The 21,973-nt window shown below is 39.6% G+C and overlaps 1 protein-coding gene across 1 annotated transcript in view; it reads right to left on the minus strand.

The window, feature by feature from the left end:
• Nucleotides 1-1,186: 1,186 nt before the first annotated feature.
• The window catches only part of OCA2 (OCA2 melanosomal transmembrane protein), a 205,010-nt gene continuing 184,223 nt past the window's right edge, over nucleotides 1,187-21,973 (minus strand). Inside the window, exon 26 of the mRNA XM_015410957.1 lies at nucleotides 1,187-1,417. Coding sequence (XP_015266443.1) covers nucleotides 1,333-1,417 — 85 coding nt within the window. The 3' untranslated portion in view covers nucleotides 1,187-1,332. The remainder of the gene's footprint in view (nucleotides 1,418-21,973) is intronic.

Consider the following 21,973-nt stretch of genomic DNA (forward strand, 5'->3'; position numbering starts at 1 on the left):
CAATTGGGCTTTTCATCTATGACTATCTCACAGACTATATCAGTACATTACTTCAGGAGAAAATATAGTCCCTTGTGATATTAATGTTTCAGTTAGTGTTTATATACATAATAATTAAGGCTGAGCTTTACAAAGATTTTACAATCTGTAAAAGCGGAATGAGGCCTTTCTCTTTCAATAATTTGCAGCGTTAATTGAGAACAGGCTGTGAAAGTGTTCTCTTTTTTAAGAGTAATCCCTGAATGGCTGTATTGCCTATGTGATTTTATATTCCCATGTATAAGCTCCCTCTAAACATGTTGTTTGCCATTAGTGACATCAGCATCTGTGACTGCCTATGTGATTTTATAATACCATATATATGCAAAATACTGTGCTCCCTCTAAACATCTTACATTTGCCATTAGTGACATCAGCATCTGGCTGTCTACATAATATCTACTGCTTGGTCCTTGATTGGCTGGCTTCACTTAAGAATTTAACAACATTTTTTTAAAAAGTCCCCAAAGCAGCAGCAAAAGGGAGGAAATGACTTGAAACAGTAGTAAATAGTAAAATAATGGAAGAATTAAAAGGCTTTTTAAGGAAGTCCTCCAATCACTAATTTTGAGCATATGCTCAGAACTTATCAAGGTGGTCAAATCATACCACTCCACCATGGAAAAAGCAACAAGGGACATTGGTAAGAGCTGAAACACAAGAATCATTATATAGCATTTGTTTGTTCATAGCTTTTTAGACTGCAGGTTAGCAATCACATTTGAATGCTTCCCTATATTTTAAAATAAATGTATTGCACTAACAAAAGTAGGGAAGGCCTTTAGGCTAGTTTTTATCCACATCATGCCAGTTTCCATTTGGTAGAACAGGCAAATCATAGTTTCCCCCATGCACTCTAAAATCGTAAAACTTTCAGCAAAAACTACTGTGTTATGTTTTTGATCATGTCTCTCAGCCTTTTCATTGCCAGTCATTAAACCCAGTCACCTTGATCAAGAGCTCCATATGCAACTAGATAAGGAACATATATTTTCTTCCATTCACAATGGCATCTATTTAATTTCAGTAGGACGCAGTTCTAGACCAAATGGGTATCATCTTCGTCTACTGAAATGCATGAGGATGCCTTTTCCATGCAGGCAGTGGTGTTTCCATACTTGAAATCGAAGCACGATATTGGGGTGATAATATGGGAGGGTTTTGTGTGTGTTTTTCAGTTTGCTTTTTTGCTTTCATTCAGCCTTTGGAAAATACAGAAAAGGTTAAAAAGAAAGTCTCTTTTGGTCTTCAATATACACACATGTTGAATATATGATATTAATAGGAGTATTCTTAGGTCCAACCTAATACAACGTGGGAAACAAGGAGGTAGCACATTCCAATGGTACAGGACATGATCATCATTGGGAAACCCAGCCTGAAACAATAAAAAGGAGGTCAGTGAGGACACATTTTCTTGCCGAGGTGTAAATGTCAAGAACATGTCTGTTAACTTTCAGCCCAAAGACAACACTTACAGATAAATAACTTTTATAACTGCAGGCTACAAAGGCATTACAGATGCAATTAAAGTGGAATATCTGGCTTGCTGGTCCCTTTTTACACACTTTTAAACATCCGTATCCACATCAGACACACACACACAGGAAACAATCTGACACAAAGCTAGCCATGATTTATTCCCAGTAAAAGCAATGGAATGGGATTTGACAAAGGCTGTAGCACTAAGAACACTTTTCTTAGAGTAATCTCCCTAGAATAAAATGGGACTTACTTCTGAGAAGAACTGTTTAGGATTGATAAATATTATTAATTGTAGTGGGATTTAGGGCCAAACTGGAATTCTGGCTCTTCCTTAAAAAGCAGCTGTGTGGAGGCCAAATCTGGGTTAGTGTTGTACACTGGGGGAAAGGGATGGGTTTAATTCTCCACCCTCCTTCAATGCCATTTCCCAATTAAAAATAATTTGCCTGGGTTGTATAGGTCCTGGGGGGGGAGGTATCCAGGCTGTGCCAATTAGGGAAATATTATGGGGGGGATAACTCCTCCTTCCCCAGTGCCATGACCCATTCATCTGCTTTTTAGAGCCAAATAATGTGAGGCATTCACTCATAGAACTCCAGTGTCACATTTAACTATGTTTTGCTGGATTCGGCCCACAATTTGCAAAGCAGCAACAACTCACAGATTTCATAGTTTATTACGGTTCATTAACTCCTGGTTTCATTTTAGTTCATGAGCTACATTTCTATGCTACTATTTCACAATACAGCTTTCCCAGATGTGAAGAGCTGTATCTGGGAAAGAAACTGTGACTATTAGCCCATATTAAAACTTATTTCACCATACTTTGATATAATTAAGCCACTGGAGTGGTTTACAAAACACAGGAAACAATACTACTGGAAACAAGACTGGATAAACTACAGCATGCAGATGCTAAACACAATCAGCACCACTAAAAGGTGGACTTGGCAAAATCCACCATGAAAAAGGAAGCTGTCAGTTTTCAAAAAATGACAAGGAAGGTAGCCAGTTAGACCTCTTTAGGAAGGTGTGGCAGTTCATAAAATGGGACACTCACTAGAGCTAGATCTCCCTGACTGATCTTAAGTCACTGGAATAGACATTCTGTCAGGTATCCTGGGCCAAGCCTGTTTAGGGATTTGAAGGTTAAAACCAGCACTTTGAAACTCATATGTTACTCATATGCAAGCTGTTAAAGAATGGAGGATGTGATGACTTCATTCTGCAGTCGTTAGTGTATTTGCAGAGTTCTGGAATGGTATGGAAACTATAACACTCTTCAAAGGAAAGCCCACATAAAACACATTATTTATTTCAATCCAGCAGGAATGCAAAAGGGACCAAGATCTATGATATTTCTGCATATATGTGATATGTTTAAGGGCATCATGGGGAAAAGTATTTTTTAATGAAGGAGGAGGAGGAGGAGGAGGAGATTGGATTTATACCCCGCCCTTCACTTGGGAGTCTCAGAGCGGCTTACAAACTCCTTTCCCTTCCCCTCCCCATAACAGACACCCTGTGAGGTGGGTGGGGCTGAGAGAACTCTGACACAAACTGCTCTTTTTCAAGGACAGCTGTGCCAGAGCTTGTGACTGACCCAAGGTCACATCAGCAGGTGCAAGTAGAGGAGTGGGGAATCAAACCCGGTTCTCCCAGATTAGAGTCCATGCACTTAACCACTACACCAAACTGGCTCTCCTGTGTTAGCATCACATGAGATTAGGCTCACCTTGCCTCTGCACACCAGAAGCATTATTTCTAATTAATGCTTATATTGGTTTATTTATTATTTCATTAAGCTTCTATACTGCCCTTCCCGCAAGCGGGCTCAGGGCAGTGCACAACAACTTCGTATAAAATACATATAAAATACATTAAACAATCCAAAATCTTGATCCATAAAACCTAACATCTAAATCTTAATGATATATAGAAACTATATATTTGTCATTATGTACATTAAGCTGGGAAAGACTGAAGGTCAAAGAAGAAGGGGATGGCAAAGGATGAGATGACAGTGGTATTGAGGCAATGAACATGAAATTAAGCAATCTCCGGAGCACGACGGAAGAAAGGAGAGCCGGGCATGATGTGGCTCATGGGGTTGCGAACTATGCGACTATGTGACCGAACAACAACAACAACATTAAGCTAATTGATTATTTTGTTGAAAATGATGTTTAAAACAATAAAAAACTTTAAATCACAAAAAAACATTAAGCTATTCATAAAGTATCTATATCTTCATATATACAGGTACTTTGGACATCACATTAAGACAACAGGAAGTTGAAGGGTTTTTTATAAACAGACACAGCACCTCCTCCTCACAACTTAAGGTTTAATTTTGTTTGGATAAATATTAAGTTATATTGCCATTCGGAACCATCAATGAGAAAACAAGAGCATCGAAGTTTTACAGTCACCAAGCCCTGAGCGCCGCTTTGGCCAGGAAGGAGCAGTCCTGTGTGCAAGGCAGAAGAGTACAGCAGAAGGAATTAGTCATATAGGAGTTAATTCTGAAGAACTGTCTAGAGATATGGCTCTTGAATTAGGGACCTGGCCAGTGTTGCCCAATGAACTTATGTGCTGCAGCATCCATTTAGGTAGAAAAAGCATCCCCTACTTGCTTTGTCCTATTCTTCAAGTCACATGCTGATTACCCAGTATTGGTTCCCTAGGTGCTTGAAATGGTAGCAAAAAACTTAGAAAGCTAACCACAGAACTGAAGTGACAAAGAGCATCAGACACCTAACAATTTCCTTAATAAGAAAATCCCTTTGGCTAGTCTGAGGAGCATTAAGAGATTGCTTTGCTTATAAAAATCCTTCTTTGCAGACAGCTATTTTAAAGAGAGCAATTATCACATAACTTGTAAAGCCTCCTCGGACAGTCATTCCAAAATGGCAAAAAGCAGTGACGCGTGGCCAAGGCTTTTGTATATTACATTCTACCTCTCCAGATTTCACTGAAGTTTAAATTTCTCCAAACTAAAAAGGACTTTAAAAAACTGGAAGAAACGATACATAGCTTTTGATGGTGGGGAGCAGCACATTGGTATTCATATTTAGTGTTCATGTCTGCTTCTAAAGTCACTTGGCATAGCCATCCATCACAGGAACACAAAATCTGATGGACTACATATTCCATGCGTTCACAAGATTGCCGTAAAAGCATGGAATCTGGTATGCAGAGCAGAATCTGGCATGCTGCAAGTCTTAGCTCATTCTGTTGTGGCTTTTTTTTTTAGAAAATAAGTTGATAATCTTTATGACTGTGGACAAAAAACTTGAGTATTTATGAGTACAATCTATAGTTCTGTAACAAATGGGGATATAGACAGATGACGGAAATTTGGAGGCAATACTATATGCCAGTACGAGCTGCCGCTTCTCCTCATCCTGCCTCTACCCCATGCAACAGGGCATCTTGCTAAAAAGGCCCAACATCACATTATAGAAAGTCCTGCTATTGTTTCTCCAGCAACTTCTGTTAATGCTATCGATTGATGGAACTCCAGTATGTTCCTTGCCAATGGTACTTGGTTGCAATCCATGTCTGTAGCACAGGGCTAGGTGAAACTCCCTTACATACTGGCCTATATAGTTTAAGAAGGCTTCCAATGAAGCAACAGCAAAATTTCCGCCAATGTTCAAGAACTTAGCAACATGATAGATTTTTACAATTCATTTTGCATTCCTGAAAAAGGATTTCCCCCATTTTAACAAGGTTTTCAGGGGAAATCTGAAAAACACAAAGAAGTTTACAGGGGACACTTTGGGATTTTTTAATTCCACATATTTATAAGACTTATTACCATATACTGAAGTGCATAACTGTTTCAAATATGCAGTAATACATGGAAAAGGGGTTTAAAGAGTCTTAATTTGACAAATGATTTTCCTTCTTCTCCCACCTGTTCTTAGACCAATGTCTTGAACAATAAAACTGAAAAACTTAAATAAAACCGATGACAAATTGTTTTTAAAATGTACACACATCAATAAACAGGAATAGCTTAAAATGTCTTTTAGTGAGCATGAGTGCACAGTAGTTATTTACCTGATTTATATCCTGCTTTTCTCCCCACGGGGACCCAAAGTGGCTTACTAGGGATGGGCATGAACCAGAAAAATGTAGTTCATGTCCATTCATGGTTTGTGGCCAAACCATGAACCAAACAGGGAGGTCTGTGGTCCCACAAACCCCATTGAAAGGAACTACAGTCCCTTTAAATATGTATCTGAAGAAGTGAGCAGTGACTCACAAAAGCTCATACCCTGCCACATATTTTGTTAGTCTTTAAGTTGCTACTGGACTCTTGCTCTTTTCCTTTAAATGGGGTTTGCAGAAAGTCTGAAAAGCCGCTGGTTTTGGCTGTCTTGTTCAGACCCTTTAAACTTTAAAGAGACTGCACAAGACAGTCCAAAACAGCTGAGCAGCAGTGAGCAGGCTGTTTCTGTTGCTCAGCTGTTTCTAATGTTTTTGCAGTGTACAGAAAGCAGGGGTTTAAAGGGACTCCAAGTTTCTGCTCTATAAACAAACTGCCACAAACCGCCATTAACAGCTTTACAAGTTCATGGAAGTTTGTGACATTAGACCCATCATGAACTTCAGTTTGCGAACCATGAACAGTACAAAATTAGTCATGAATTTTCCTTCATAGTTCGGTTCGTGCCCACATTCTTCTCTCCTTCATTTTATCCTCACAACAACCCCGTGAGGGAGGTCAAGCTTAATGTGTGTGACTGGCCCAGAGTCACACAGCAAGCTTCTCAGATCCTAGTTTGACACTGTGATCTCTAAAACACACTGACTCTCTCAGTTCCTAGTAGGAAATCTAGAACTAGAAATGAGAGTGAAAAAAACTTTCAAATTAAAAAAGATGGTGCCACAGCAGCTCATGAACACATGAAGCTGCCTTATACTATGTCAGATCATGGGTATCAAATTTCAGTGTTCTCTACCCTGGCTGGTAGTGCCTCCCTAGAATCTCCGGCAGAAGCTGTTCACATCACACACTACCTGATTCATTTTAATCAAAGACTATGCAGTCTTCAGGACTAGAGAAATGTGTGATCTGATTAATTCGGATGTATCAGGCTACTGCTTCAGCAGTATGTGGATAGAGAACTGCCAGAAATACAAGCTGGGTTTCAAAGAGGTAGAGGAACCAGAGATCAAATTGCCAACATTCGCTGGATTATGGAGAAAGCAAGAGAGTACCAGAAAAACATCTACTTTTGCTTCATTGACTACGCTAAAGCCTGTGTGGATCATTACAAACTATGGCAAGTCCTTAAAGAGATGGGAGTACCAGACCACCTTACATGTCTCTTGAGAAACCTCTATAAGGGTCAAGAAGCGACAATTAGAACAGGATATGGAACAACTGATTGGTTTAGCATAGGAAAAGGAGTACGACAAGGATGTATATTGTCACCTTGCTTATTTAATTTATATGCAGAGTACATCACACAAAATACTGGCCTGGATGATTCAGAAGCCTGAATTAAAATTGCTGGGTAAAACATCAACAACCTCAGATATGCAGACGATACCACTCTAATGGCAGAAAGTGAAGAAGACCTAAAGAGCCTCTTGCTGAAGATAAATGGAGAGAGCGCAAATGTCGGCTTGAAACTCGACATTAAAAAAAACTAAGATCATGGCATCCGGCCCCATCACTCCTTGGCAAATAGAAGGAGAAGTAGTGGAAGCAGTGACAGACTTCACGTTCCTGGGATCCAAGATCACTGCAGATGGTGAAATGAAAAGATGCCTGATCCTTGGGAGGAAAGCGATGGCAAACCTTGACAGCATAATAAAAAGTAGAGAGGTCACCTTGCCAACAAAAGTCCATATGGTCAAAGCAATGGTATTCCCAGTAGTACTGTATGGCTGCAAGCACCAAAGAATAGATTGTTTTGAAATATGGTGCTGGAGAAGACTTTTGAGAGTGCCCTGGACTGCAAGGAGATCAAATCAGTCAATCATATATAGTCAAATCAGTCAATCATGTAGCAAAAACGTAAAAACAAACAATAAACTTTCTTCAAATACATTAGAAGCAGGAAACCAGCCAGGGAGGCAGTGGGGCCCCTGGATGACCAAGGGGTAAAAGGAGTACTGAAATGGCTGAGAAGCTAAATGCATTTTTTGCCTCTGTCTTCACTGTGGAAGATGAGAAGTGCTTGCCCACTCCAGAACCGCTGATTTCAGGAGGGGTGTTGAAAGACCTGAGTCAGATTGAGGTGAGGAGAACACTAACCTGTTAGTGTTCTTTGAGGGGGTGAACAAACATGTGGACAAGGGGGATCCAATAGATATTATTTACCTTGACTTCCAGAAAGCTTTTGATAAAGTTCCTCATCAAAGGCTCCTAAGTAAGCTCAAAAATCATGGGATAGAAGGACAAGTCCTTTTATGGATCAAAAACTGGCTAGTTCATAGAAAACAGAGAGTGAGTGTAGGTGGGCAATTTTCTCAGTGGAGGGTGGTAAGCAGTGGGGTACCGCAGGGATCAGTACTTGGTCCACTGCTTTTTAACTTGTTCATTAATGATTTGGAGATGGGAGTAAGCAGTGAAGTGGCTAAATTTGCGGATGATACAAAGTTGTTCAGGGTGGTGAAAACCAGTGAGGATTGTGAGGCACTCCAAAGGGATCTGTCAAAGATGGGCAAGTGGGCGTCAACATGGCAAATGGGGTTCAATGTGGCCAAGTGCAAGGTGATGCACATTGGAGCCAAAAATCCTAACTATAAATACACGTTGATGGGGTCTGAACTGGCAGAGACTGATCAAGAGAGAGATCTTGGAGTTGTAGTGGATAACTCACTGAAAATGTCGAGACAGTGTGTGACTGCAATAAAGAAGGCCAATGCTATGCTGGGGATTATTAGGAAGGGTATTGTAAACAGATCAGCCAATATCATAATGCCCCTATATAAATCAATGGTGAGACCTCATTTGGAATACTGTGTGCAGTTCTGGTCACCACACCTTAAAAAGGATATTATAGCTTTGGAAAAAGTGCAGAAAAGAGCAACTCGAATGATAAAAGGGTTGGAACACTTTCCCTATGAGGAACGGTTAAGGCGCTTAGGGCTCTTTAGCTTGGAGAAACGACGACTGAGGGGTGACATGATTGAGGTTTATAAGATTATGCATGGGAAAGAGCAGGTAGAGAAAGAGGTACTTTTCTCCCTTTCTCACAATACAAGAACTCGTGGGCACTCCATGAAATTGCTGAGTGGTCGGGTTAGAACGGATAAAAGGAAGTACTTCTTCACCCAAAGAGTGATTAACACATGGAATTCACTGCCACAGGAAGTGGTGGTGGCTACAAGCATGGACGGCTTCAAAAGGGAATTAGATAAGCATATGGAGCAGAGGTCCATCAGTGGCAATTAGCCACAAGGTATAGATAGGGGCTCTGGGGCAAGTGATGCTCTGTCTTCTTGGTGCTTGGGGGGGTCAACAGTGGGAGGGCTTCTAATGTCTTGGCCCCACTGGTGGACCTCCTGATGGCAGTGGTATTTCTGGCCACTGTGTGATATAGAGTGTTGGACTGGATGGGCCTTTGGCCTGATCCAACATTGGCGTCTCTTATGTTCTTATGTTCTAATCCTAAAAGAAATCAACCGCGACTGTTCCCTGGAGGAAAAAGATACTGAAGCTGAAGCTCAAATACTTTGGCCACCAAATGAGAAGGGAGCACTCACTGGAGAAGACCCTGATGCTGGGAAAGATTGAAGGTCAAAGAAGAAGGGGACGGCAAAGGATGAGATGGTTAGACAGTGTTATCAAGGCAATGGACATGAAATTAAGCAAACTCCAGAGCACGACAGAAGACAGGAGGGCCTGGCGTGATGTGGTCCATGGGGTCGTGAAGAGTTGGACTCAACTGTGCAACTGAACAACAACAAAAATCAGGCTACATAACATACGTCACAGATCGTATTTCCCTAAAATGGGCTTCGCAATAGAATTTTAATGATTCACGAATTAGAATGAATTACAGTAACCTTTAACTTTTACAGTAATCTTCAACTGCCTGTTACTTGGTTGATCAATTAGTACCTTTACCTTTTATTTCTTTTATATTTCTAAGTAAGGTTTCTTTATTCATTCAGTTAAAATAGGTATTGTTTTTAAATGGAATGTTATTAAATTCTTTATCTTACAGGTTACTTCCTAGTTTCTGAATAGTTGCCTGCTCTAGTTTTGCACAGAATTATCACTAAAATCATGAACTTACTAAACAGTATTTTGAATTTTACAGAGGTCTTTTATAAAATAAAAGATTAATTTAGTGCTTGCGGCGGTTCACATAATGAAAACCCTTTCCCTCACATTTCATTGCACACAATCTTCCTCAGGTCTGCTATCTCACCTTTAAGCAAATGGGATGGAAGAGAAAACTTAACAAACCTTTCCATTACTGAAACACATCATTTAAATTTTTGAAATGGACTTATTTGGGGGCAGTAGCTTCATTGACATTCCATACTCTATTCCAGTAAGAAAAGAAATTATCAGAGTAAAATCACATTGAACAATCAATAACAAAAGTTTTTGTGGAAAAAGGCTGAATTTCATTTTCTGGGATTTCATTTTCTGTAATATTTTAATTTAATCAGTCAAAAAATTTTCAATGCTCTTTTGCATGGTATTGCACAACTGAGAATTTAAAATACCCATACACATTTTCACTACTTGTAATTACCTCACCATTTCATATTCCAAATGTTAATTATTAATTCCCCAAAACTGAATAAAATGCAACAATATTGATATCTGGCTTTTCCCCCCTGTCAGTTTGTCTGTAAGAACCGTTAAAGAGCCGAGCATTTTTTTCTCTTTAAAAATGCTGTTCTGTTAGCCACATTTAGTTTGGAGATAAGGCAGGGTGTAAATCTTTTAAATAAATAAATAAATACTGTGCATAATATGATGTGAAGGATAGGTTAAGCCTCCTCTCAGTAGCATTTTCACAATCTGAACCTGTCCCACAGAGCTAGTGTTTGCTCAATTAAATAAAATATAGGTACTGATATGAATACTTTTTCTGTTCACCCCTCTGGGGCAAACAGTAAGTCAAGTCAGGAAAATGGCAAGGGGGGGTGAGCCCCACCTCCCCACACACACACAAACATATAATATGGTCGTAATACGAACCAGTGTTTTAAAGCCTGGTACTTAAAGAAAAAAATACTGAGAGCCCCATTCACAGAACCCACAGCATCACTTCTGGTTTGGCCCTGAATCAAACGTGTTTGGCAGCAGCAATTTCTTCCATAAGCATAAAAGAACTGCTCAAATAAAGTTCAAGTCAGCAAATATTCAAGATCATTTTACATCCCTAATTTATTGCAAAATAGTTTGAGCATGAGCCAGAGGTTATTCATAACAGGCAAGTGGAAAAAAATTCGAGGCACCATATGGGGAAGATGATAGCTTGGACCCATTTGTAATTTTTGCACATGGAAGGAACTTCCATACGTGGAATGCAGCTTTCTCTCCTTACCCCTCCTGCTGTAGCCCCTAATACCTACCCAAAATGCTGTTTCAGGGCATGGGGGTGTCCCCCAGGAAAAGCATTAGGGGAGATTCTTGAAAAACACTTAGCCTTCCGTTTGCAGAAATCATCCATGGATCCAAACTAGTAACATACAAAACCTGTTCCTTTCATTCCACAGAGTTTTCTGCTTTGCCTCTCTGTGCTCTTGACTATCCAAGAAAAGTACATCCTAGCTTTCCTGAACAAGTTCTACACATTTATGTTTCTTGCTATCTTCTTGCAAAAACAGTAGCACAACCTTACGTACCCAATAACAGTGGGCCAACAGGTATATCTTGACATTTTACACACATATTGCTGCTCCAATGATGTGTGGAACATATGTAACACTTAAGAGCAAACAAATGTTCAAACACAAATGCAAATGGGTTAGGCCATCCTGGCAAGTGTCATTTACAGACACACGCATACAAACACAGATATTTTGCTCATTTATGCTGTTTTGCCATCTGATCATCAGTAATCTCACAGTTAATACATCAATATGCGTTCAAGAGTTAACAGAAGCAACCATCTACAGAATCTTAACATGTAACCATGAGCTGAATCACCCCACATTATCAACTGAAATGCTTGAAAGGATATGTTACAGAACAGAAACATAAACAGCTCCGAACAACACCAAATCTTTTAATGTTAAAAGGCTCATTTTGTTTCCCTTGTCTCCATAGGAGCATTTCACATGTTAGTTTCAAATGAGTTAACCCTTCAGAGACCCATAACTTTCATTGCAAATAGCACTGTGAGGGAGGGGATATCTGAAGTGTGCATGCACACAAAAGCTTATACCAGAATTGAACTTTGTTGATCTTAAAGGTGCCATGGGACTTAAACTCCCACGGGATAGCTTGGTTCCTTCTCTGCGTATGTGTTTGTGTGTCAGTTACATTCTTTCTATCTTGGAGTGTGCTATTCTAATCTTCTACCATCAGAAGCAGCTGGTAGTGATTTTGCAGCTCCACTGGCTTTGAGTGTTTCCTGATTATCTTACTCCTCAAAGTCACATTCTTCCACTCATCCACCTGTTCCTTGTTACTTCCTTCCTCTTGCTTAGGATTTGCTAGCTCTTGCCTTTCTCTTAGGAGCCCCTCTTCCATCATGTCTAAAAACCTTTCTGCCTCCCTGATGTTCCTCAGTGTACAGATTTGTGCCTCGAGTTCTCCCACCTTCTCTTCAAGCATTCATATAAGCTTGCACTTGCAGCATGTATAATGCATTTCCTGGCAAGGCAGAAAAATGATCATGGCACAACCCTGGCAGCTCAATGGAATAGATCCTTTGTTATCCATCTTCCTTCTTCAGCCTCCTCTACCCTCCAGGAACTTCCCTCAAAGTCCAATGTAAACTCTTGTTGTGGTGCTATATCCTGAAAACTTTGAGACTGACCAAATGGCTACCTTGCCAGCAGTTCTCTCTCCAAAACTCAGCAGCAGGCCTCTACTCCGGTTCTTACAAGGCCTCCAAGCAAGATCCACAGGCTAAGACCCACAGGCTAAGACCCACAATAGGGGGTGGGGCTTGCAATCAACAGCACTCCACAGCAACTCACTCAGCCTCCAACAGCCCCCAAAACACAGACTTAAACAGAACCACTCTCTATCAGGCTACAAAGAACCCAACTCTCTCTCAGCTCCCACACAGTAGCTAGGAAGGCAAAGGGAGAAAGAAAAATCCCCTACCTTCTAGCAGCAGCTCACCATGTGCTCTGTTTCTTTTTTACTGGTGCACCAGCATACTGTTGACAACCCAGCCCAAACCTCCAAACCAACTGGGTGAGGGGGGCACATGTAGACGTTGAATAACATTAGAGAGAGGATTGCCCCCTGCAGCAACCTCCAGCTGATATCGCAGAGAGACCCTCTCACCAAGCACCACTCTCTGTCCCTGATCATGGACAAAGGATGAAAACCATGGTAAGGCAGTCCCCCATATTCCTACATCAGCGAGGTGGTGGGTTATAAGATCATAATCAACAGTGTTGAACACTGCCATTAAATCCAGAAGTACGAGCAGTGCCGACCCGCCTCGATCCAGATGTCTCCAGAGGTCATCCATGAAGGCAACCAGTAGGGTCTCTGTCTCATGGCCAGGGTGGAAACCGGACTGGAATGGATCCAGGATGGATGGATCCATTTTGTTATGTACAGTTATGCGAATAAACTGTACATCTGTAATGTGGTGTTTCTTGCACAGTCCCAAATCCCAGCACAACCTTGCTCTCTGATTTCAGGCTCTGTAACTAACGACAATAATCCTTGTACTAGTTTTACCTGACGGATGATATAATTGCTTTCTTGGGGGGGGGGAGTTAAATAGTGGTTGTAATATGACAAAGGATTTAAGGAGCTTTAATGAACCCCAACAATGCAATCCTATGCAGAGTTACTCTAGGCTAAATTCATTGATTTCCAAGGGCTTGGACTGGAACAAGCAGGGAACCAAAAAGGACTTGTGGGATGCATCTCATTTCCCCTGTATGTCCTTCCCCACTATTTCCACTTTCCCTTCCCGGGCAACCCCTACACCTTCTCCCCTTTTCCTGCTTCCTTTACTTCTTCCCACCCACAAGGCAACCTACCTTTATCTGCTCTCCTTGCCTTTTTCAGGCTAGTTGCCCAATACAAACACTCAGTAAACGACATTATAAATATATAATACAATTAAATATATAAATATTTTGCTTGTTGCCAAACTAATGTTAACATATGCCTACAAACTTCCCCAAAACATGTTCCTCTTTTATTATTTTGTTTGGAGGCAACCTAACTATTGCATCACACTACTCTTGAGAAGATAAAACAACACAGCTTGCAAATTTTCCCTTGTTTATTAGGCATGCTTTTTATGCTCTCCTAATAACTACTTCTTAGATACACTAAGGCCAAGATTGGTGTGATTATGTAACTATAATTCTGGCACATAGCAGCTATTATATGTACATTTGAAGCTTCATCTGAGGAAGAAGTTTCTAAATTTGAACTGGAAAAAAAGCCATAAAACAGGATGTTATTATACATGTGCTCTCCATATCTTTAAAACTTTGCAAATTAACAAAATGCTATATCTGGATAAGCATGACTGGAAAAGTATTTAAGTTTCATCTAAATTAAAAACCTTTGTTTAAGAGCAGTAATAGATGCAGCTGCCATGTGTTTTTGCAAGAAGTAAATTCCAGGCTGAAACTGTTAACTTTGATGGGAGTAGAACAAATGCTACAAATCTGCATTGGTGGAGGAAAGTGCCATCAAGTCATAGCCAACTTATGGTGGTGACCCTATAGGGTTTTCAAGGCAAGAGACTAAAAGGGGTGGTTTACAATTGTCCACCTCTGCATAGTAACACTGGACTGACTTCTTTGATGGTCTCATATCCAAGTACTAACCAGGGCTGATTCCGTTTAGCTTCTACAATCTGAAGAGATCAGGTAAAAAAGTCAAAAGAGCAGAGCAAAAAAGTAATGGAATGCAAATACACGGCATGATATTATTATGTAGAATTCACATATAATTATGAGAAGAACAGTGATCTTTTACAATAGCAGTAATTGCTATTCTATTGACTATTCCATTGACTAAAGTCTATTGCTAGTCTTCTGAAGTTGGGTAAGCTGATTAACACTTGCAATGGCTGAGGAATCCCAAATCTTCATTCAAGTTTCAAGGAATGTAATCACATTTCTTGATTAATTCTAATTCAGCAGTTTCACACTACAGTGTCCCAATGAAGTTATTCTGATGGACAATGGTAACTTTCAGGTCATAACACAATATCTAGGAAGACTAAAATGTTCTCCCACTGTTTTCTGATATCGCCATCTTTATGAGAATCAATGAACATAAATATATCATAAAAATGTCAATATTCAGAACACAGAATGAGAATATTCCTTCACTGTATAGTGTACCTAGTGTAGGCCAGCCTTACCTAAAATCCTTTCAAAAAACCCAGAGAACTTCTCCAAAAATTCATGAAAACTTCCAGTGTGACCTTGCTTCACACAAAAAAAATGCAGGCAGGTTGCTCCTTCCTGCTGTTATACACTGGATCATTTAAGATTTCTCTCATTTTTAGAAACAGTTGAAGGCCTCTAGACCTCTGCAAAAGACACGAAGTTCAAGTTTCTGCTCTTGAGACCATACATTTATGTTTTCTATAACTAACTTGTCATCTCCTGAATCTATAACATGTGGAGTCTTGATTCAAGAGTCCCTTCCTGTTTTATTGTCTGAAAGGCTCCACTTGCTTGGTTCTGCTGATATGTACATCTTGGCAGAACTCACAGACTAAGCAATGTTGTATTGGTTGGATAGCAATTTACTATGTGGAGCCACACCTAAGGTATTTGGTACACAAAAGGCACCTTCAACAGTGATCAAAATTTGGAGCAAGTATTTTTGAAGCAAATGGAAGGACGAATTTGGTTTGTAGATAGAGAAAATAAAAATGAGAAATCTCTTAACCAAAGAATTAAAAGATTGTCAGGTTTCAGAATCTCTGAGGCTATTTTAAAAAGATTACATAATGTGTTCTCTTTGTTGTTTCTGGATGCTGAAAATGCCTTTGATCGCATTCACTGGGATGATTTGTGGCAGGTACTGGAGTCTTTCAGTATAGGAGCCCAATTTTAAAATTGGTTAAAATTGATAAACCTTGAGAAAACGACCCAATGAATAGTTGCTTGTCTGATAGAATATGGATTGAAAGAGGCACTAGACAAGGTTGCCCATGAGCTTTTTTCCTATTTGCTTTGGCTATTTTTCCCTTTGCTGTTGCCATTAGAAATAATAGTGCTATTAAAGGTATGCAGTTTGGTTACAATTTTTTTTAAATCACTATATGCAGATTATATATGTGTGAATTTTAAGTCAGCTGTGTTTATTAGCTAAAGAAGTTATTCAGACCCTTCAAGTGTTTAATAAATCAGCAGGTTATAACATAAATCTTCAAAAATCCAAAGGGACTAGCTTTCATTTATTATCCCCTCAGTAAGCTGAACTCTCAGAGGTACTACATGTTGAATTTAAAGCAGCCCTATCAAATATCTGGAGATCTGGATCCCTCAAGAAATTAAAGCAATGTCAAATTATAACCATGTTAAAATGCAGTCTGAGAGTCTTATTATCCTTTTGAGTCTCTAAATCCCTATTTCAGGGTTAGGCAGATTAGCTATCATAAAAATAGTTTTATTACCTAAAAACTATTTTATTTTGAAATATTTCTCTTCATGTGACGATTGATACTGCAAGAAAGTGTCAGCAAATTATTTTAAATTTTATGTGGCAATGAAAAGCTCCTAGAGTTGCAGCAAACATTATGTATAAAAATATCTCTCAAGGAAGCCTAGTAGCACTAAAAGTTAGACTATATTACAAAACAACAAGGTTAACTTCTTTAAAAGAATGGCTTGCCCAAAGGAAGAATTCTTTAGCTGTCTCTAAAAAGTTAAAATCTGGAATTAGGGATTTGCTATGGTATGAACAAAGGAAAGTTAGCTGCAAGGTTCCCTCCTTTAGTGAAGATTTAAAGATACAATATTAATTTAAAAGATATGTAAATCCTGGACTCTCCTCATTGACCAGCTTTTAAGAACAAGAAAATGACCAATCCTTTATATATGGGCATAGAATTGCAGAATAGAGGTGAAATATTACCTTACTAGCAGTAAAGCCCGTTGTGAAAGCAATACAACGAGATCTAGAAGGAGGCTCTGGGGCAGTGCTCTGGCTTTGGGCAAACAGTGTCAATTTGCTGTGGTGACCTCAGCAGGGTATAATGACAGAGTCCACTGTTTTCTCCAGAGGAACTGATCTCTGCTCTGGAGTTGGCAACCCTATGTCCTTTCCTGGCTACCATCAGCCAACCTTTATCTGCCTGTCTGTCTTAAGTTTTACCAAAAAAAACCCCACAGCCTCTGCCTAGGGAAAGGGCTGCCTTTCCCTGCAGTGGTAACCAAAGCAGCTGACATCATTCTCCTCTCCCCTATGAGGTATGTTATGCAACTGAAAATTCCAACTGCCTTGCGGGGGGGGGGGGGTTTGGGGGGAATGGAGTGAAGTCCAATCAGCTTCCATATGCAAATGACCTTGGAACGCTGGGTGGGACTGCACAAAGCAGCCAGTCAACCCAGCCAGTGTCTTCTGAGTGGCAGTTCTTCCGGCCTAACACTAAAGGGGGCAAATTTAGAACGTTCAATATAGAACGTTGCTATTCAATTATAATAAGGGAGAGATGAGGAGAGTCATCTAATGAATGGTTTAAGACCTCCTTCCAGTTTCTACAAATTAGATATGTGATAACTTAGTTGTTAAAGGGATATAAGAAAGTTGAAATAAAACAGAGCTTGAAATACTGATACGTTGTGGCTCCCTCAAGGGCTGTATTTCAGGGTTCTATAAATTACTGATGAAAATGGAGAGAGAAAATCCTAGAATAATGAAAGTTGGAATAAACCATTATCTGTAAAGTTATCAAAAGACGTTTGGGGAATGGTTTCAGACAAAGGTATATCAAACACTTATTTCAACTGATTTAAGAGAAAATGTTGTGACAACTATGTATTGCTGTTATCTTAACTCCATATAGATTATCTTGTATGTATCTTGGATACCACAAATTATTGTTGGGCATGTCAGTCAAGTCAGGAAAATATAATAGATGTTCTTTGGCACCATTCCAAAATGGAATCCTTTTTGCACCTGATCTTTTTCTATATTTTATTATCAATGGGCCATGATTTATTATTTGATCCTGTGGTTGCTTTATTATGCTATATAAAAGACTGTGTACCTGCCTCAGATAGAGCATTTAGAATAAACTAAACTACTGCAAGATAATGAGTGGCATCGAAGTTCCCAATATTAATAAGTCGATTATGATAGCATGGGCATTGCTCTCATGTCTAAAATTACCTACTAAAGTACAAATCAAGAAGATTTAACATCTGATAAATTTACAGGAAAATGGGATTTATTTATAAAGTCATGGAATTATAACATTAATGATGTTCTTTTATCTTTTTGTGTTTCTGAAACTTTATAATGAGTGTTCCTTTTGTATTTGGTTGGTCTTTTGTATTTGTTCTTCCTTTTCTTGTTAAAAATACAAAATAAAAAATGACATCAAGTTTTTAATGTTATATCCTAAAGCCAACAGCAATGTGTTCGGGGGGCAACTCATGATTTTGGACACTCAGAATTGGCAGTGACAAAATTTTTATCCAACAACTCTGTTCTACTAATGCCAGAGCCAGTGAAAGAGTCATATGACACTGGCATATGACACTTTTGGTTAAAGGAAAGAGGAATAGTTCATAGGATACATCCCAGCACTGCATAGTGGATACAGTTGTTGCACCAGAAGACAAGATTCTGTTCCTTACTCTGCCTTGGAAGCTCAGTGCATGACCAAGTTGCTTGCTCTCTCAGCCTAACTTCCCTCACTAGGTTATTGTTGTGGAGATCAAATGAAGGTGGAGAAAACGCTATTGTAAACTGCTTTGCGTCTCTATTGGGGAGAAATGTGGAGTGATTATACATAAATAAATATTCTGTCTTCCTCAATCCTCTCATGCCTCCCTAATTTATCCACAAATTAAAAACTAATTTGAAGAAATACTTATGAGAATGACAGATGAAGGGAAGCCTCCACTAACCGATCAGGAAAGAAACACAAACTGTCAAAGTCTGGGATGGTCTTTCTGGCAGGGAATAGCCCACTGCTGGGTAAACAGAAGTTCAGATATAATTAGAGCAGATGCCAAGGCCTACAAACGAATGCATTATAAATATGAACTGTGGTAAGCGATGGGGCATGCCAACCTTGCACACGCTATGTTCTAATATCTTTCTAAACAAAAGATTTGTCAAGTGCCAGCTGCAAACAAAGCAGTGTTAATACTGACACTACAATACTGCTGAGCTAGACAACAGCTCCTGGACAGCTGCCCAGGAGACCTTGCTGCTGAATTATAAGCAGCTCAGGCAATTTGCTACTAATGAAGTTCTGCTTCCTCTGGCAGAAAAGAATTTCTTCTCTTAAACTGGCGGCAATGGCTCCCGGGTTACGTAATTCTATTAAATTGACACAGAGTGACAGAATGCAGTCCTCCAGTGGATGAAAAAGTACAACCTCAAGTGCAATAATCAAAGGGAGCATGCTCCCTCGCACATAAGAGTTAATGGAAAGCACAACAGCACTCCAAACAGACTTAAAACTTTTTTAAAAAGTTTTGAGCACAGGAGATATGTTTGGTAAAATGAACTAAATAAATGATCCATAGAAGACTTCTGTGAATGGACGGCAGAGACCATTTTCACCAGTTCTCTCTTCATGCTGTTCACAGACCTCTCCTGTTGTCCAGGAGCAGCATTTTAGGGGAGGCATTTTGGACTGCAGTGGGTAATGGGGAGGTGCAGAAGTCCTGCTTTGTTAATGGAAATCGCTTCCATCAGCAGAAATTACCACTGGACCCAAGCCACTGTTTTGTTGTTCCTACTCCAGTTCTAGCTGCTGAACTACAACTTTTGAGAAATATAAGCCAATGAAAGCATACAATGGAACTGCCTGCCAGCTCGGTCACATTAAAGCTAAGTTGGTAAGGATCAGCTAAAACAAAAATATCACAGCAACTCTCTTCCCATTATTAGATTAGTACTACAGCCCACCTTATCCCATGAGTTCACAGAAAAACTTTTGGCATGTTCCTTTAGCTAATGATGGCTGTGGAGGCAAGGGCTTTCCAGCTTGCTACCAAGTTTGCTTTCACTCATTTCTCCAAATGTACAAAGGCCATTTGGAGAAGGAGGGGGTGAACAAGTACACCATGCATACTCTAAGTATTATGTTTTTCTGTCTTTTTTTTAAAAAATGCTCTCAGTCCCTCTGGAAACCATATGCTGATACAGCTATTATACTAATTTTTATCCCGTGGAATGTAGATCTTAGTTTCCTGCATCTCTGACTGCCACTGGAAGACACTAACCAAAGCTGGACAGAAGCAGGTAAGCTCCACTGAGCCTTCGTTTCCCTTTGACCCAGAATTTCCCTTGAGCTGCCTAGATGTCCAATTGTGCCAGTTGGAAATATATACCTATTAAGATACACAATAGCAAGTTAAAGTAAGCAAAGCAGATTTGATTTACAAAAGCATTAATCACTCTATTAGGTGCTCCAGTATTCTCACTTTTTCAAAGCCAGTCTCATAAACAAGATAAATTATCACTGTCAAACCAATTCAGAAACAAGACTTCTTTTTCTCCTCACCTGCTATTTTTAAGATATATTAGATAATTTGACACCTTGATGCCAACTGAGCAAAACGACGTTTCAAAATTTGTACTTCCTACACATTATTATTAAGTTTCTCCAGGCAGAGAAGGCATTAAAGAGATAGCTTGAAGAAAGCCTTATCAAGATTGACATTTTGTTTCATTTTCAAGTATGTATGTTGCCACTGTTCTGTTCACTGATAACAAGAAAAGACTGAGGCTAGCAAAAAGTTGAGAGAGCAAAATCAAAAAGCCTTGGAAGTATTTCAAAATAAACATAGCCTATCGTCTGAAGCCATCTTGTGCCACCAAAATAAGACATACATGAAGTATTTCACATATGTCTTATTTTCGTGGCACAAGGATGGTTTCAGATGATAGGCTATGTTTTATTTTGCCCATCACAAATCTTGTACCCTGTTGTATTTAGCTAAGATTGTGTTTAGCTAAGATTGAAATATTTTTATTCAGGTTTCTGCAGCTGATTTTATTCTGTTGTTTTCCCCTATTGCTTTGCCCCCCCCCCTTTACACATGTGTTTGGCTCCCTCTGGGACTACTAGAGAGACCAACACACATTTGGGGGGAGGGGACCCTGAAGCCATAGGGACAAACGAGTGACAAAAATGATTCTGCGGAAGGCTGCTTTGTCATATTTTTTCTAGTTTTTGTAACCCAGTTTATTGCATTGCTTGCTGTTTTGTATTGTACTACTGTTATGACTTTGTATTCTAATTGTGTAAACCACTTCGTAATACATGGTTTATTGTATGCATTACATATTTTCCGTGCAGAAATCATTCCCAGATTCCTTTCCCAATTCTTATGACCACACACATGCCATCTGCAAAACAGATGGACAGAAGACAGCACGTCAAAATATTAGAAAAAGATTGTGCAAACGATGGGCTTTTATGACAGGGGCGGGATAAATGTAGGCTGAACACAAGTCTCTCCCTCTATCCCCTCCCCATCTGCCAGTGTATGCAAGCAAAGCTTTACTCCAGCCTAGCAGGTGCAGCCCCAGATAATGAAATGGCTCACACGCACAAGAGCTGTGCTTAGATCGCATCAGAGAGCACCCCCAAAAACCACCAAGAGGCAGTGCAATAACTGGAAGAAACTGGAAACATTGTGCACAGAAATACCGAATGGAATTATCCCGTTTGGGAGGAAGATGGGAATTCTGCTTGGCAATGTCCTTGATAGGTCATTTCTTCCCATTGCTGCCCTCTCTGTGCCTGGGGGAGACACTCAGTGAGACACTATGTTAAATGTCAGTTCAGAAGATTTTCAACCACTCCTATCATAAATAATTCTGTTTTGATTCGGAGTACTTGCTATATTTATGAATGACATTGTTCAGGTTAGATCTTGAGTAATACGCTTCTTAGTGAGTATCTGTGAATCTTACTCCCTGTGAATTTTAATCAGCTAAGTGGAGGCTTTACAACAACCAATAACCTGAACAAAAAGACCTCTAAAAGCAGAATTGTTTTAGCTACATACTGTTAACTGTTGAAGGACTGAACTCATTTTAGGGGACATCTCTGGTCTGTGAAAAGTTTATTATGGAAAATATTTTATTTGTTTT

The sequence above is a fragment of the Gekko japonicus genome, unplaced genomic scaffold, assembly GCF_001447785.1.
Source record: "Gekko japonicus isolate JY-2015 unplaced genomic scaffold, Gekko_japonicus_V1.1 scaffold244, whole genome shotgun sequence".
Lineage (NCBI taxonomy): Eukaryota > Metazoa > Chordata > Lepidosauria > Squamata > Gekkonidae > Gekko > Gekko japonicus.